At 53.4% G+C, this 17,186-nt stretch overlaps 1 protein-coding gene across 1 annotated transcript; it reads left to right on the top strand.

The window, feature by feature from the left end:
• Positions 1 to 10,748: 10,748 nt before the first annotated feature.
• On the top strand, positions 10,749 to 12,544 carry BDP55DRAFT_628666 (uncharacterized protein; the record flags this gene model as incomplete). Its single annotated transcript, XM_060571927.1, has 2 exons — positions 10,749 to 10,908; positions 10,965 to 12,544. 2 exons carry the CDS (start codon positions 10,749 to 10,751, stop codon positions 12,542 to 12,544), a joined length of 1,740 nt encoding a protein of 579 aa, XP_060433034.1.
• Between the last annotated feature and the right edge of the window lie 4,642 nt (positions 12,545 to 17,186).

Genomic DNA, 17,186 nt, shown 5'->3' with positions numbered 1-17,186 from the left:
TATCCGCAAGAAGCGCACCGCCGGCGGAGCCAAGGCGGTGAAGTGGTACCTCGAGCACCGCAATATCTTTGATGAGATCCCTAGCAACCCCACCGCAGAGACTAGAAAGGAAAACGCCGTCCTCCAGGCGATGCTCAACGGCGCCACGCCCGGAGAAAGGATCGCCGGCGGCGTCAGTGCCACCCGCGAGGCAGGGGCGCAGATACGTCTCATGGAGGCGGATGTTGCGGCGCGCTTCAAGAAGGGGGACCACATTGCGTACCTCATCACCAGACCGCACATGGCCAACGAGGCCGTCATCTTCAATCCTAGCGACAGGGCCACTATTGATGAGAAGCCGCCGCTGGAGATCAAGATTATTGAGTTGACTGCAGATGGAATGCGTACTGGCGTGGTTCATGTGGCGGCTACGATTGGTGAGGCCAAGGACTATGCTGCGAATGCGTGCTATGAGGCGGAGAGAATGAAGTGGGTGGGAAAGCAAGGTGCCACGGGTACGGGTCAGGGTGGTGATGGCGAGGAGGGCAAGGGCAAGGCTAAGGCTGAGGCTGAGGCTAAAGCTGAGAAGGAGGAGCTTGCTCAGGTTGAGAGTCTCGTCTCTTCGCTCAATGTTGATGAGGTTGATTGATACTTTGTCTGGTGAGTGAATTATTGGTTGCCAAGCACTCCGTGGAACCGAAGCTGATGTGTGAGATAGACAGAGCACTGCTGGACATGACTTTCAACCGGACCTTCGACACCCAGAGTACTTGTGAAGTACGGGGACGGAACATGGTTGATTTCATACTTGTTTTCGATGAGGAACATCTGCTTCCGGATGGTTGAAAAGAGGATGGAATGAAAAGCAGTAGAGCTACCTTACTTCCTTTCGTGAGATTGTTGACCTATCTCGTCAAGCTAGCCAGATAGAGCAGCTCCCGGAAACAAGAAGTACCCAATCCAGTCAGTTGCACAGCTCTCTATTTCTCCAAGAGTAGTAAATTCTCTATGCTCGCACGTATCCATTCAACCGAACATGAACATTTGATGTGCTTTGTAGCATTGGGTAGGGAAGGATGTGCTCGGTCACGAGAGCCGAAAGCTGGTACATAATACGACATTGAGTGAGGGAGAGAGAGGGTAGATGCCTCAGCATTATTTACAAATATTCCTTCAGTACAGCAACGAGACGAGATGACTGCGACTGCACGGTTAAAGGGCGTTGCCTAGGATAGAACAGCTTTCCGTCTCTTGGAGGGAACTTGGATGTGGAATCAGTTTTGCTGATGGTGCTGGTGTCACCTTGCGTACGGGAGGCACTGATCGGCTACGGTCGTTACTTTTCTGTCCATCACTTGAGCAAAAGGTGAAGTGTTTTGGAAGGCATCACCCCGTCCGTAGGTAGTATGGCCCCTGACATTTCTCACATCCATCGCGGAGCATGCTTTGCTGCGCTACATACCGGCAACGGCGCTCGACACCGTACCTGGTAGACAGACACGGCACTGCCAAAATCATGGTCCGGGACAATGGTCTCTAACAAAAGGACAAGTTGTCTGTTTGAGAACACGGGGCCTTAATAAAGGCGGTGGCAACGGATGTATCCTCACTCAATATTGGAGACGAAGCTATCCACCACGTTTCGCCGACTGACCGGCAGCAATGTGGTCTTCCGAGGTTAAGGACTTAGTAGAGGGGAAAAAGGCGATGTTACCGTGGAGCTGTATCAAGGGTGAAGCATCAAAAGTATGGCTGCACAGATGAGAGGAAACTTTCTCGCCGTATCTACAGTTCGAAAGAGCGAGCGGGATCAAGTCCGACGCCGTCAGTGTAAGCAATGACACACGACTGTTTGGTCCACTGTGCTGTTCCAAGACCATCAAAGTCTCGGGCGTCGTCGAGCGTAGATGGGAGTGCGTCGAATTGAAGAGCATCCGAAGATGTCCCTTGGCAGAGTCATGCGGCGGGCAATCCCGAGATCTCAACATTCGACGGGCTGGGGGGGATCGACATGTATCATCTTCCACGCCTCCAGCCGGCCCTCTGCCGACACTGACACCGACTTTGATGGACGTTGCCAACGCCAAGAAGTCTCGCCCAGTGTAGCCGAAAAAAGTATGTGCTAGATAGAAACAACTGGCAGTACGGCGGATGCACCGTCAAAAGGATGCCCCAAGCGTTCTTGAACTACAAAATCGGCGCCGAACGCAACGCGACTCGGAGCTGCCGCCGGAGTTTGGCCGAAGGACGATTGTCTTGGGGGACAAAAAAAAAAGGAAGAAGAAGACGACGAGTAAAATGGTGTTTGGTTCGTGAGTGTTTCATTATCGCATTGCGTTGGGGGCTGTGCAAAGATGAGATTCGAACATGAAAAGGTGTGGATTCGATGCTCGAAACAGTCGGAAGTTGAGAAAAAAAGACCGCAACTTGCATATACTGAGTGGCAAGAATGAAGCCTGCCAGAAACTGTGTGAATGGTTTCGCTGGTTCCTGCAACATCGTCATCCCAAAGCCAAGAAATTCAACAAAAAGTGGCATCGCATGTCGAGGGAACTGAGTGCTATCCTCGGGAGAAAGGCTTCACATCAGCCAATGTTGGAGGTTTCAACAGATGACACCAACAGGTGCAAACTATATGAAGATGTTGACGGGTGAGACCAATGCGGCTGAAGAACAGGCGCGTTCAGCCGCTCTCAAGTTGGTGACACGAAATGCGATGCAACTGGGCGAGGTGTGCCTTGGGGACTGCCCGCTGCGCGCATTGGGGGCGGGTAGACGATGGGGGTGGACGGTGGACCTGATTCCGAGTTTTTTAGTACTCCGCGGATCGTGTTGAATCGTAACAGCTCATGAGTCGGTATCGTTTTGGGCTCATTTTGCAAGTATTACTGCGTAAATGATTGCTGTAAATGAAGTCGTCGTCTCCATACGTTAGTCTAAACTCCCCGCCGCGGTTGACTCTCTCTCTCTCTCTCTCTCTGTCTGAGTGTGTCGCGGGATGGAGCCCGAGCTTTTTGTCATTCACATGTGTCGTGGCTGAGAGACGTGAACGGTGCTATCGGGATGGCCCCACCCTGCCGTCCAATGGTGGACCCCCTGCCTGAGTACCCTAGACCTGAATGGGTTGAACTGCCGTGGGAAAAGAATGTGTAATTGTTCAGTGTAAGACACGAAGCGCGGCCAGATTATACGGACTCGCTCAGTGCAGAGACTGGGGAGAGAAAAGACGATGGCGGCGCCGACAAAACAGATTAACGCGGGCAGAAAAGGAACTCTATGTAGGATTGCGTCATTTGTCTGCCGGATCGAACATTGGTTTTTGTTTCTTTCCCGCTGGTTCGAGAACGAGACCGAGGGCTGGCTGGTTGGCCTGGTCCTGTACGAAAGCAGACGTGTTGGCTTGCCAGGCTTGCTGACCAGTGACCACGGAAAAGCAAGCCTGCAAGCCTGTCACGCGTGGGTTGCAAGCCTTGCTGATTTAGGAGGGTGATGGAAGCTGTGCTAGCTACATTCTCGAAGTGTGGCAAGATGAGCACTGGCCGGACAGATCGGGTTGATTGGTTTGCAGAATTTGGAAGCTGAACAACGGTACTCACACTGCCAGCCCGTCAAGACTAAGAACAACGTGCAGCACGACTTGCGGTAGTTGCTGTTGCGTGTTTGCTTGCCCATTTATGGGAGACGTTGATTTGCTGGAGGGTCGTTATCAAGATGAGCCAGAAATGGACAAGAGCTGCAGGGTGTTGCGGCACCACCTCAGCCCCTGCAGCAGGCCGATGTTTCCCATGAGTGTGGTGAGTAGTGATTATGGGTGGTGCTGTGATGAGGTTTCGAAGTTGAGTTGGCTGATGAAGGATGAAGGGTGATTTGTCTGCAGCAGGCGTGAAACGAGGTGCTGATCTGACTGTTTGTCTGATGGACGTCTGGATTTCCAACCTTGTAGGAAAACGGCATAGATCCGAACCTTGAAAGCGAAAGAGAAAGTGATTGACAGGGTCGACGAGGGATGAGCAGGGGTATCCGGGGTGGGTGCACCGTTGCAGTCTTGCAGTCTAATACCGTAGAAACTCGAGCAACTCGAACTTGCGCTAGCCCGTGCCAGCCCTGCTAGCGCTCTGGCAGAATCGTAATACTGCCTAAAGTGGTTAAATGCGGCCGCCACCTATTTTTGGCGTAGGTTAACATTTCGATCGATCTGACCAATGAGAGCTCGCCGTCGAGGCCGGACCCACAATTGATATAATTCAATAATTATTTTGGCTTTCTCGTCGGTTTTGAGCTTTTCTCGTCGAATTGGCAAAAAGGGCAAAAGTGTCAATTGGAAGCAGTCGTACGTAAGCAACCGAGCCCCTGACTGTCCCCTGGCCCACTGCCTCCAACGGGCCCCTATTCATACGGCGGTTGGACTGTCGGGTCGACGAACTGCCCATTGATGCCATCACGGACTTCCTCTGCTGTGAAAATGTACTCTAACCCGTCGTTCAGAACAGCGAAGTCTGGAATCTCCTCTTGCAGCGTCTCCTGCTCAATGTGGGCTTCTACGTCGAAGAGCTCCCACCCAGTGTAATCGATGGCCTCGGCGGGCACGTCTTTGATCCGGATCTCGTCGACCTGGCTGCCATCGGGCCGAATAGATATTCCGCACTGCAGGAAGGCCTGGCTGACCATTGAGCCCTTCTCGTGGGCCAATTTAGCGGCTGCCGTCTCGACTGTTTTGGTGACCATTATTCTCTTCATACCCGTCTCCCACTTGAGCTCCTCCTGCTTATTCAGCGCTTTTTCTTCCTCGTCGAGTACGTAAGCGTCGGTTGCTTCTGAAAGCCACTGCTTGAAGGGCTTATTGACTGCGGTATCGAGAGGTTGGAGGAGGGAAGTGGTCCCTGGCGGTATGAGGCAGGGTGTGATGTGGTGCTGACGTAATAGCGCAAGGATGGAATCTGTCTTATGGAAGGAAGCGACATCCATTACCAATAGGTACTCGTCTCCCTTAGTCAGCGCTACCAATTCCTCTTCAATCCATCTTTTGAACAAGTACTCATTGTTGTAGGCAGTCTTGTTGAACTCAACTGTCACTCCTTCTGCGTATAATAGGCCCTCTTTTTTCCATAATTGACCCCCTTCCTCTGCGGGCTTGCCGTGGAATATTATTTTCGGTTTAATTCGTTGTATGCCGTCGGCGAAGATGTAGAGTATTAATGTGGCCTGCCGCTTGCCCCAACCGCTGCGGTCGCTCTTGCCAGCCACGGTTTTGGCCCCGACGTCGTCGTATGTGTAACCGTCTAGGTATTCGAAAGGAACTGGGGTCTCGTCGAGGTTGAGAATTCGCGAGTTAGGAAATCGACGGGCTGGACTTCCGAGTAAATCTCCGACGTTAGACCGCTTCACCTTAGCCAGGGCCATTTGATTAACTCGTCGGATAAAGGAAAGAAAGCTGTTGACAACTTTGAAGTACTCAGTGGGTAACTTCGTTGCCTGTTTGGTAAGTCGACGTCGGGTAATTCTCATACGATTCTGGAAGCCACGAAACCAACCGGGGGAAAAAATAAAAAGATGTTTGCTGTTCGGGTTCTGCTGGGCGAAAATCCGCTTAGCGGTCCTTTTGAACCAACTGGTACTAACGAGCTTTCCCTCACTTCGTCGCTGGCGGAAGGCGCCGTATAGCGCTGTCTCGAGCTCTGGCCACTGAGGGTGGTAGGCGTAGTTGGAGGACCGATTGACGATTGACTCGCGGTTCTGATACCAGGAGATAACCGTGCTTCGAGGGACTTTGAACCAATCTGCGGCTTCCTGGTATGTGGGACGTCTGTATATCCCTGGGAGCTCGGTCTCGCCCTGGCGCAGCCTCGGGGGGCAAATCGACTCTTCGTCGAGCTTCCTCACGCGGTGATGCTCTAAAAACATCAGGACGTTGACTTTGGTATCGTGGGTATAGTGGTGCTGGCGGCGCTTGATTGGGCCACTTCGCGGTGTATATTTCCGGTCTTTGATGGGGGTAGGAGCAGGCCCGCGGCGCTTAGCTGCTGGAGGTGTAATTGGCACTTTTGCCGTATTCGAATCCTTCTCGGCAAGGGCCCGTCGTGAGGGCATCGTGGGCACGTCGACGAGGCCCGTGGTGGAGGTGTAATTGGAGGTATAATTGACAGTATAATTGGTGGTCAAATCGGTGATGTAATCGGTGGAAGTGGGCAGTTGGGTAGGAGTAAAAAATGGAAAATAATCACTTACCGCCTTCCGTATACGGTTTAGTCGATTATATAATCGGATAAAACTGATCCCTCGAAAGGGCTTAGTGTGGGCCGCTAGCAGGGCTGGCACGGGCTAGCGCAAGTTCGAGTTGCTCGAGTTTCTACGGTACCTACCTTACCGTCTGGGAGAACAGACCGAAGCTAGAGGAGCCACAGAAAGGTGTGGAAGGAAAGATGTTCGCGGGTGAGAGAGAGAGAAAGTTTCTAGGCGGAAATTTTTCTGTTTCTTGATGGGAATCGGTAACCGGGAAGGACGTCTGATATCACCCAAGGCTGCATCCGTTTCGCAAGTGCAGGTTGTCCGGGGGGCATCGTTGGAGCAGAGATGAAAAAAAAAGGCGCGAAATTTGAGTTTGGGGACGCGCAGAGGCGGTGCTGGTCGCTTGTCGCTAATAATGTGCTTTCGGTACGGAGTACGGAGTAGGTGAGGCAGCGGAGACTCGGGACTGAGAGGACGATTGAGACGAATCGAAGCCTCGAAGCCTGAAGGAGAGAGTGGACGCTGGAAAGACTGCCTGAGATGATGAGACGGCGAGAGAAGAGAGAGAGAGACATAGAGACGTACCGGGAAGGCTTATCTAAGCGGAGCCGTGAGGGTGAGGGTGATGGTGATGGTGATGTACAATGTACATGTGCATATCACGTGGAGTCGCTGATGGAGCCATCCACCCGTGCGTGCCACCTTTCGCCAAATGTTTGACAGAAAGCAATGTGGGAACACCAAAAGGCATTTCAGTGCATCCTGGTCACCTGCAAGTTGCTGTTGACGATGAAAGTCATATTGCCATGGGATTCAGCTATGGATGACAATAGAAATGTCTTTGATCGCGGGGTTCCAATCCGGGGTTGGAGGAGCAATCACGTCATTGCTATTCAGGTAAAGTGTCGAGTGCATGGCGTGCTGTATCTGGCGCATGTTTCTGTCGATTTATTCCTGGGTATTCGTTAGGAAGAAACAAGTCGGAGGGAACCCGCCAAGTGAGGGTCCTGAAAGTTGAAGGTGCTTTCCTCCTCTCAGATATACAATATACCTACGGATACCAGAGTGAGCACTTAGAAGGAGCACAAAGTCGAGGATACCTACCTAAGGTACCTACTTTACTAAGGTAAGGTAGGTACCTACAGTGCTAGGTTACCGACAATTCTGTGAGTGGGTAGCTGCTGCAAGTTGACGGTTGGCATGGGGGAAATGTTCCCGTGGGCTGTGATAAGTACCCTCTCTTGAATGCCGCTGGACATCTGTGCTGCACGTTGGCAGAGGTACTTTGACACATAAATGAGTGACATGGAACGTACCGGTGCAAGGGGTCCTTTCCTTGCTTTACTACGTACAACTGCCAGGCTCCCCCCACGCTCTTCCCCAATGATTAATTCCCTCCACTCATCAAGCTTCGCTCCTACCGTCACTTCCTGACTGACTGCTCCGTACGGATACTCTCAATCATTTCCGTGACACAGTCGCACAACATGAACACGGCCACAAACCAAAAAGGGAAAAGAAACCTTCATCAACACAGAGAGCCGCCCTGGTTGACAATGGATGTATGGCAGCGAGAAGCAGTGCCGTGGACCACCATGCGATACTCCGTAAAGAATCAGCGGAAACACGCAAACACGTACGCAAACACGCAAACAACCCACACCATCTGCCGTCGAACCGCCTCGCAGACCTCACACTATGGTCGCACTTTGGCTTTGCAAACTCGAGGCTGGCGCTGATCTTGCACACAAATCATTGACCGCCCTACTCTGCAACAAGAAGCACTCATGTTCGCCTTCACGTGCCTATCCTCGCGCCTCGTTCCTCTAGCCAGACAGCCACCCACTCACTATCCGTAGTGTACTCCGTACCAGTGCGCAAATGGGCTTGTTCATTGCTGGGCCGGCTGCTCGGGCTAGGTATCCCACTGAGACCAGCCCTGCCAACCTGCTACCCTCAGGGGTCTTTCAAATCTCGCGCCGATGACCCTGACCCTCGACAGGTCCTTGACCCGCATGTCCCGGCCTTCAATTGACTCTGGGTCCCTGGCAAACTTGGGAGCGAATACCACTCGTCTGATTGGCAGTGGCACTCGTTCAGGTACGCGGAGCCTGCTCCTCTTGCGGCGTGCGACATGCCTTTCCTTTTCTCAATCCCAGTTCGATGCTCGATGCTCGATGAAGCGGCCATATCTGGTTTGTCGATCCCGGCTTCAAGGCCCCAAGACAACTCTATCTCGTCCCTCAGACGGCCAGCCAGCCAGCCAGCCAGCCATCAAGCAAGCGACACGCCGTTGCAAGTACCTGGACCACATCGAATGCCTCTGTCGACTTGGAGACTTGCCGATGATGCTTGAAATCTGGGAGTCTCTAGCAGTGGACTGGATGCTGACATGTGTACCGGCAACCAGCTCCTAAACCGGCACAACATGAAGACAATCAAGACCGCAGCCTATCCGGTTCTTGGGCGGATGGAACGAACCGACCAAGAGGGGTGGCCCCCTCCAGGGGAACCCTCGCATTGCTCCTGCATCGAGTGCATCTCCTCCCCCATCACGGATGATGGTCCGGACACTCACACAACCACCTCTTCCCATGTTCGATGTTCAGACTCTCACATCTCGAGTCACTGCCTAGCTTGGGTCAGGCCATCGATGACAGCCACCACGCATCTACCTACCGGTATGGCTCTGGATCTGGTACATGCGAAATTTCGTACAGCTACAACCCGCAACCACAGACGGACACACTCGCAAGACTGGGCACTGGCCAGCCTGCAGGACTGGCCCTGCAACACCATCTGCCTTAGCCCAAAAGGGGAACCATCCTATTCCTGTTTCCTCTTTGCCTTTATCTCTGGTCCATCCTCGGACGGCTAGAGGTGGCGTCGCCCACTAAACTCGTCTCGTTATCGCACGCCAATGCTACCAAGACGTCGAAACTCGCCGGGCTGCCCGTCTGGGGTTCCCTCAGATTGGCCATTTTCCCTCTCGCTGCCCTCTGACTGGATGCGACCTCTGTTGACCCCGGCTCCCAAACCAATTTGTTCACTGCAAAGATGACGGGGATCAGCACCTGAGAGATACAGCGGGCTTTTCCACTTTTCTCCAGTCCAAGAGTGAAGGGTACGGGGGTCTTCGGGCAACTCTACGCATACTGCGTGCTGTCTGTGTGGTAGTGCGGATGCTCTGTAAAGAGCGAGAGGCAGACAGGTGCAGAGAAAGTGTGTGAGTGCGCTGCCCACCTCCGGGATGAGCATGAGCACTGATTCTTTCAAGCTGGCGCAGCCCGTCGCCCATCCCAATCCAAGACCATCTGAACCCAGGCAAGCCAGGCTGTCAGGGGGAGTACAGACTAACCAGACCAGCCGAGACAGTCAGATTGAGGAGAGAGTGAGAGCCCCTCCTCAGTCGACGGCACACACACACACACCACACTTTAGCTGGCTCTCCTCTCCTTCTGCGGCCTTTTTCTTTTCTCTTGCTTCACACTCCTTACTCACTCACTCTCTATGCCATCTCACCAGCCCTCTCGTCTCGAAACGACAGGGCGATGCCAGCGAGGAGACAATCATAAATCCGAGTCGTCAGGGAAACTGGAACACCGAGATCCCGACATACTGCACTTTAACCGTCAAATAAACGCGGCCCCGACATAAACCCAACGGCTGGCTGCCTTGCACGTTGGCCCTGTCCCTTCTTCATCCCATCCGATTTCTCGGGTCCAACAAACTAGAGAAAGACAGACAGAGCGAAAGAGACCCACGAGCTGCTCGTCCTACCGCCATCTGAGAGACCAGCCTCTTGGTACGCCCCGTTGGAAGGACACGGACAAATACTCCCATCTTCGCTCTACGCACAAGCATACGGATACGCCCATCATCAAATTACCCTTTAACTCTTGGCTCCTGGCAAGGCTCGATACCAACAGTTCCTGACTTCACGCCCGCACTAGCGAAGATCCCGTGTCGGATCACGTCAACTTGGATGCAGGTCCAGAGAGACAAGCACCGAAGCCACTCTCCCACCGTTGCTGATAGAGCCAACCCTGTTCTCACTCACTTTACGGCACCGGATACTCTGCTCTAATTATTATCCCTACTCGGTCGCCCCCAAGCCCAAGCCAGCCTGGCCTTGTCACTCGGAGGCATTCCATCGCTGCCCCCGATACATAGGAACGGCGTTTCCCTCCCCTCCCGCCCTTCCCAGGCCTTGATCATCCTTTCATAACTACCTTACTTTTCTTCGTCGTTCCCGCGTTGTGCCCAGCGCTACATCCTTGGCCCCCCCGGCCGCTTGGAAGTCTCGCACTCTCCACCTTTCCGCCCTCTTCTCCCGTTCTGACTACGATACCTACACTCCTTTTCCATCTTCTTTCTTTCTACTGTTCATTCCATCAAAAAGACGACCGACGAGTCAATCCGTCCCGCCTTATCCCATACCGATAATCGCAGATTCCAGCCAACTCTGGTTTGCCGACATTCTTTTTCCACCACATCGACGGCCTACGTAACAGCTCTTTAAGCACGACCGACCGACCGGGGCCATGTCCGCAAATGCCTGGCCCGGGGCCGACGGCTCCTCCCAGCACTCTGGGCAGCTGTCGCAGAAAGACCTCGTCCTCGATCAGCAAATGATTAAGCACCTTCTCAACAGATACGGCCAAGACAAATTGAATCTTCTTATCCAGGAAACTACCGGTCCTCGTGAGTGACAGTTGATGCTGACCGCTTCTTCTGTGCTGTTAACTAATTGGATGCAGAGTCCGATGGTGCGTCAATTGTGTCGTCGGCGCAGTCATCTATCCTGTCAGATGACCAGTCGAGCATGTGGGATACCCAGAGCATCAGAACATTCTCCGACACGTCGTCAATCACTGGCAGCATCATCTCCAATGTGTCTCGCGGCACTTCGAAGATTCTGGGTAGACGGAGTGGAAGCAGCAGCGCCGCGGCTGCTGCCCAGGCCCAAGCGGCGCAACAGGCCGCTCAGACGCAGCAGGACTCGGAGTCATGGAATGGTATTGACGTGCCCAACTCGTCCAACACAGCATCCGACGCCGCTTCAATCTCGACCAGCGCCTCAAAACAAAAGGGGGCTTTCATGTGCGGCTTTTGCAAGGAGGAGGACATCACCAAGACATGTACTCGGAAAAACGATCTCAAGCGCCACATCGAAGACTTCCACAACGTCAATGCGCAATGGTTCTGCCGTCATCGTGGTTGCCAAATGGTATTCGATTGGCAGGGCGCCTACAAGACACATTTGAAGCAGGCGCATGGAGGTTCGAGAATGTCGCTGGATGAGGCCAAGGTCAACCTTTGCCCTCAAGTTGTTTTCGCATGCGGCTTTGACAACTGCCTGCAAGTATTCGAAGCTCAAGGCGATTCGGACGCAAGTGCAACATTCAAGGAGTACGTGAGCCACGTCGTCAAGCATTTCGATGAGGGCTCCAACAGCGGCGACTGGTCATACTCGGCAAGGATACGGAACCTCCTCAGGCAGGGTCAAGTACAGTCTGCTTGGAACGAATCAATGTGGAACGAAGCATCAAGAACATCTCTGCAATGGAGCCCACAAACATCCGGCATTTTGAGGAAACGACTAGAGTGCCGACACGTTGGAGATGTCAAGTTGCTCGTGCAGTACGCCATGATGCTCGGCTCTGATCCTAGCAGCATTGGCAAATTCCGCGAAGACTTCGTCACTCCTGTTGCCGACACGTGCACCCTGCACATGCCTGGGCACAAATCACGACAACAGACCATCGCCGCACCTCCGGAGCAACCGGCCGACCCCTTCTCCTTCAAGATATCGCGCGGCGCTAACCCTGCTCTCGCCGCTTACATGGCGTCTCAACGTAGAGTCTACGTTCCCAGCAGACAGCAGCGGGTTGTAAGGCCACCGCAGCTCCACCACCCGCATCAACAAGTACCGACATCCAACCCGATGGCGAGCCACTCACGGTTATCACAATCATCACACTCATCACACTCAAGCAGCCACCACGGCCACCCGCAGGTCCATCACAACAACCAGAGTCACAGCACACTGGGACATTTCTTCCAGGCGATGCCCGAATCGCAGATGTACGACCCGAACAGTAACGCCCAAGGTTTTGGGCCAGCCAGCGGCGCAATGCACCACAACGGAATCATCGCAGATGACATGCAGAGCCTGAGAGGCATGGCTGGAGGCGCACCCGAGTCGACAGACGTGGAGATGCAGGACGGCTTGATGCCGGATTTCTCTTCGTCATATGGACAGCATTCGGCAAACCTTACAAGTCCATCCATCTCTGGCCATCCTGACGGATTCTTTCCCCCTGGACAGGCTTATTAAGTAGCCAGGACTGAAACAGTTTGCAACGACTCGACAGTATCGACGACAACGAGTGAGCGGCCAGCGACCAGTTACAGGCCCATGTATCAACAAAATTAGACGCACATTTAGCTCCAGCCCCATCTCGCGCAAGAGATGCTTTTCTTTGATTCTATTCTCAATCCATTTTCTTTTGTCGGCGTTTTCTATCAAGATTATATACCCAACATCGGTTGATCGCCATACTGGGTATATTCGCAGTAACTACAGCCTTGTACGACATATGACTGGACGGACGACGGAAGAGGAGGCTTGTACATGACAGCTGGTTTCTAGATCAGAGTCGTCCGAAAGCGTCTCGGTACGAACGAGTAGGGCTATTGTGAAGGCGGTTATACTCTTTTTAGAGAGGGGGGTGAGGCATATTAGGAAAGCAAGGACGGACTCGGTAACATTGGACGTGGCCAAGGAGGAACAGCCTGGATTTCCGTGAAGCACTCTCAGGTGAAAGCACAAGGCTTAGTACCTGGCGCGTTATACCCACCGGCGAAACGGTTGGGATCGATTTCTAATTCTTATCATCATCATTACCTCTGCCTCATCTCCGCTTGCTATCCGCTTGATGTCCGTGATGAGATGAAAACGAGTTGGGATGGCTTGTTCAGCAATTTCTGCCCCAGCAGCTAAACCCAACCGCGCTCGTACATTCTCGTGCTCCTTGCGCTCGCTGCCTGTTGTGCCGCGCGTCCAGAGCCTGTAAGAGATGGATTGACTCGGTCGTGACATTGGAATTGACGCCGAGAGCAGACATTGTCGAGTGAGGGCCGAGTCATGCGAGTTGACGTGACGAACAGGTCTCCCTGGCAGCCGCATATATTTCTGCGACAGCCAGCTTCACTTGACTACACGTGGCACCCATAGGCCCCCTCCTCTCGAGGATCTCTACAAGGGCACGGAAAGGAATATATGCGAGCGGGATTTCTGCCGCTCTTCCCATCGGGGTTTAGAAGGAGATGGTGCCATTTTTTTTGTCGTAACTGTCAGCGCTGCTCTTGGCTGATCCCCGTGCTTTCTTCGGACCGTGTTGGCTGGTGATTGGGGACGGAGCACGGATGGATGGACACTTTGCGAGCGATTGACGAGGCTTCTTTTTCTTTCGTATTTGAGCTTGTTTCACCAGTCCAACGGGTTGGCGACACCGTTGATCTTTTTGGGGTCAGCTGGGGTCCTGGAGTCTTGGGGGAGGGGGGGTTCTTCGCCACAGTTTGGCTTGAGGTTTAGGTCTCTTGATGGTGGTTTTCTTGGGTTCTAGGTGCCTTGCGTCTAGCTAGGTTCTAGGTGCTCCAAGATCGCCAGTGGCTGAACGCACAACGAAAATCATCACGGATGAGGCTAAGGCTAGAAGGACAGAACATACAGACACATGGCATTTGTATTTTGGATTTGCATGAAGTTGGGGGCCAAGGGGGGTGGGTTCAGGGATTTACGCATAGCTCCGTCCGGCTATACCCGTTTCCTTGGGTTGAAGGAAGGAAAGGCATGTTGATCATGAGACGGGATGTGAAGGGATTGGGGTTCTGGGACGGCGTGTGGGAAAGCTGACGCCTTCTACTCTCTCTCTCTCTCTCTCTTTGTCGTGTTACCACTGGCGAATTTAAGTTTTCTGGATTTTCGTCCTTTGTGACAAGGGAAAACCTAAACGGGTCCTGCCTTGATTGAGCGTCGTGAAGCAGACCGGGTATGCGATGAGAAGTCTTCGTGGAAAGTATACTGTCGTGTGCGTGTGTGAGAATAGATCTGGGATATGGGATGTTTTGCTTGATGGCTGTTGTGGTGGTTTTGTTTTGGTGGTGGAGCTAGGGATTCGGGGGTGACGGCCGGACGGGAGATTGACCGTGGCCTCTTGGGGACCCCGGGTACGGGGTCGGTGGAGCTACGATCGGGGGTGGGCTTGGAGAGATATGGACATGTCAGTGCGGTTTATGGGACTTGATGATGGTTAAGCGGAGTCTCCGTGTTCTCATTGCGGATATCCGTACGGAGAGAACGCTACTTTGGTGGAGATGGAGAAGAGGGGGGGATGGTTTGCTTGGCGGTTCCTTGCTGCTGGGATTTTGCTACCTAGGCGGAGAGGAAAAGAGTTCGGGAATTACATAGTTACGGCAACGGGGACCCTGAGAGATGGAAAGCGTCACGGTTTTCTTGGGGGCCTTTTGGGACGGATGGAGGGGTGGCAGGGGGACACGCGGCGTTTATGTTCGAGTTGGATGCGGCTCGGGTGAAGGAAGTTTGGTTGAGTTCGTCTCCGTGTCGGAACGTGTGTGATGGTGAGGCGAGGACTAGGTGATTTTGGGACGGAGAGTTCAGCAAGGTGGTGAGGATTACTTGTGTTGGTAGTTGGAGGCACTTTGTTCTGGTTGGGGGATTATTAGGCACTACTTACTTTTGAGAGTTGTCCTTCTCAGAGAGGTTAAGTCTTGACAATTGCTTTGATGATTTGATTTTCGATAGTGTTGAGTTGAGAAGGGAGGCAATGGGAGGGTAGGTGGAGGGAATGGAACAGATCAGATGGGTGATCTGCTTAGCTGTCCATGGTAAATGTTGTCTGACGTCCAATGAGGCGCTGTAATCCTCCCCTCGAGTGTGAATTGGGTTTGGCAATATTGGTTTTTCCACTTTCTTCACCTCATCTCAGTGCACCGCAGACCACGACGTGGGATTGGACGGGGTTCGCCGATGGTGGGAAGATCACTCTCCTAATCATTTGAGCCCAGTCGTCTGGGGCGAACCATTTCTGACCTGGGGGGCGGCCCATGTTGTGTCAGACAACCCAGCGTGCCAGCGAACGAGGAGCGTTCTCTCCTTGCCTTAACAGCTCATCAGTCAATGGCGAACGCGGCTGAAGCACCGAGGGCAGTCGGCCTCTCCGCTGACGCAGGTGGCATCGCCAGTTCGAACGCCCACGAAACAGAACATGAGGGGAAACTCAACTCGATCATTTTTTCAACGGCCGTATCCGTACGACATGTGGCATGTACGATGTGGCTGTCTAGCTGTTGACCGTTCTCCTCTTCTCGAGACGAGCGCAAGACGAATGCTTCACCAAGAGTGCCACACACCTTGCCTCTGGAGGAGAAGCACTTCAGCCTTGAGGACAGGGAAGCACCAGCCCATGAAGGTTCGGGATAGCAAATCGTGCCCCTATGTCTCTCCCAATCCCCGAGTCGAGTTTACTTCTGAAGGCCGATGCACCACGCGGACTCAACAAAGAAATACCCTTCGGGCTGTTTTTGGCGTCGTCGAGGGGACAAAGACTCGGATAGAGAACCAGACAGAAGACACCATTTGGATCGTCCCCGGGCTTCGGCTCCGGAAGACGCGAGACTGTAATTTTGACCACGGACCAGAAGCTGCCCCTTGGCAAACTACAACGACGCGACACCAACACGACGACGGCTGGGTCCTCGTTGATGGAATTCAACCCCATCCAGAGAGAGATGTCCCTTCACGTCCTAAACCAAGGGGAACGTCACCCTTGCCCACTACCAATCACACCAATCTCACCCATCACAGACCAAAAACACAGTCACGCAGATCCTTTGTTCTAGCGCCATTCTAGAAGCCCGCTAATGGTCTTGGCTTTCCACTTCGTTCGCCCAGCTGGGCGCTACACAGCCCCGCCAGGACTCGAGTGTGTCCCGTCACCGTCACAGTCACACGCTCTCCTTCCCCCTGCCTCTGCCTCTGTGGTGTCTCTGACTTTTCTCCACCTGCACCTGTCATCCGGACATGGCGAGCAAGGGCGTGGGCTCCTGCTCGAGGCAGGCGGCTCTGCTGTGTTTTGGTTCGTCGAGAGAGGCTGTTCCTGGTGGTCGACGCAAGTCGACTTCTGCGTAGATGATAGTTCGGAAAAGAAAAGAGGGGGAAGGCGGCATCGGAATGGGTTGAGATCAGCGTTTCTTGTCTCAATCTCCGTGCTGCCGCTTACCCCGGTTGGTCCTTGGATCAGGACGCTTGAGGTTGAGCCGTCGTTCATCTTCCTCCCATGGGATGGATTCAGGCTACCGAAGATCCGATTTATTCTAGAAAGCTTGGCAGAAGTCCGACAAAGTTGTGGATCGCAGTAACGAGTGTTATTGTAAACAATGAGCTTTCTGTCACTCTCTTCGCAAGCAACTTCTTCACAGTGGGTGCGGCGAGGGACGGGAATTGAGAGACCCTATTCCCCGACTTCAAGAGAGCTTCCCGAAATCAGGCTGAGGCTGCTTCGATCCATCCTCGACGAAGAATGTAACCCGCCATTACCATTACCAAATAGCCACCCAGGACCCCCAGGCAGGAGTTGCTTCACCGTTGCTCAAAAACGGCCTCAGTCCTGAGCCCTGCGCCCGCGCTAAGGCGACAAGAGGCGCAAGACAACCACCACTTACACACACGTACTCACACATATCCTTACACCTACGCACACAGAGAAGTCGACTAGAACATCCACCGAACGAACTAGTCGCCACTTGTCAGACAGCGCCGTTCCCCCCTTCGTCGAGGCTCCTCCATTGATTGGCCTTTTCATTGGCGTTTCTTGGAGCTCGCGACCTGACTTGGGCCATGCTCGACTTGGTCTCCTCCTCGTGGCCTTCTTTGACGGGGTGACGGGTTAAGTTCT

This window comes from Colletotrichum godetiae, assembly GCF_030913485.1.
Source record: "Colletotrichum godetiae strain CBS 193.32 chromosome Unknown BDP55scaffold_8, whole genome shotgun sequence".
Taxonomy (NCBI): Eukaryota; Fungi; Ascomycota; class Sordariomycetes; order Glomerellales; family Glomerellaceae; genus Colletotrichum; species Colletotrichum godetiae.
The sequence above is the reverse complement of the archived record's forward strand: the minus strand, read 5'-3'. Positions and strand labels throughout refer to the sequence as shown.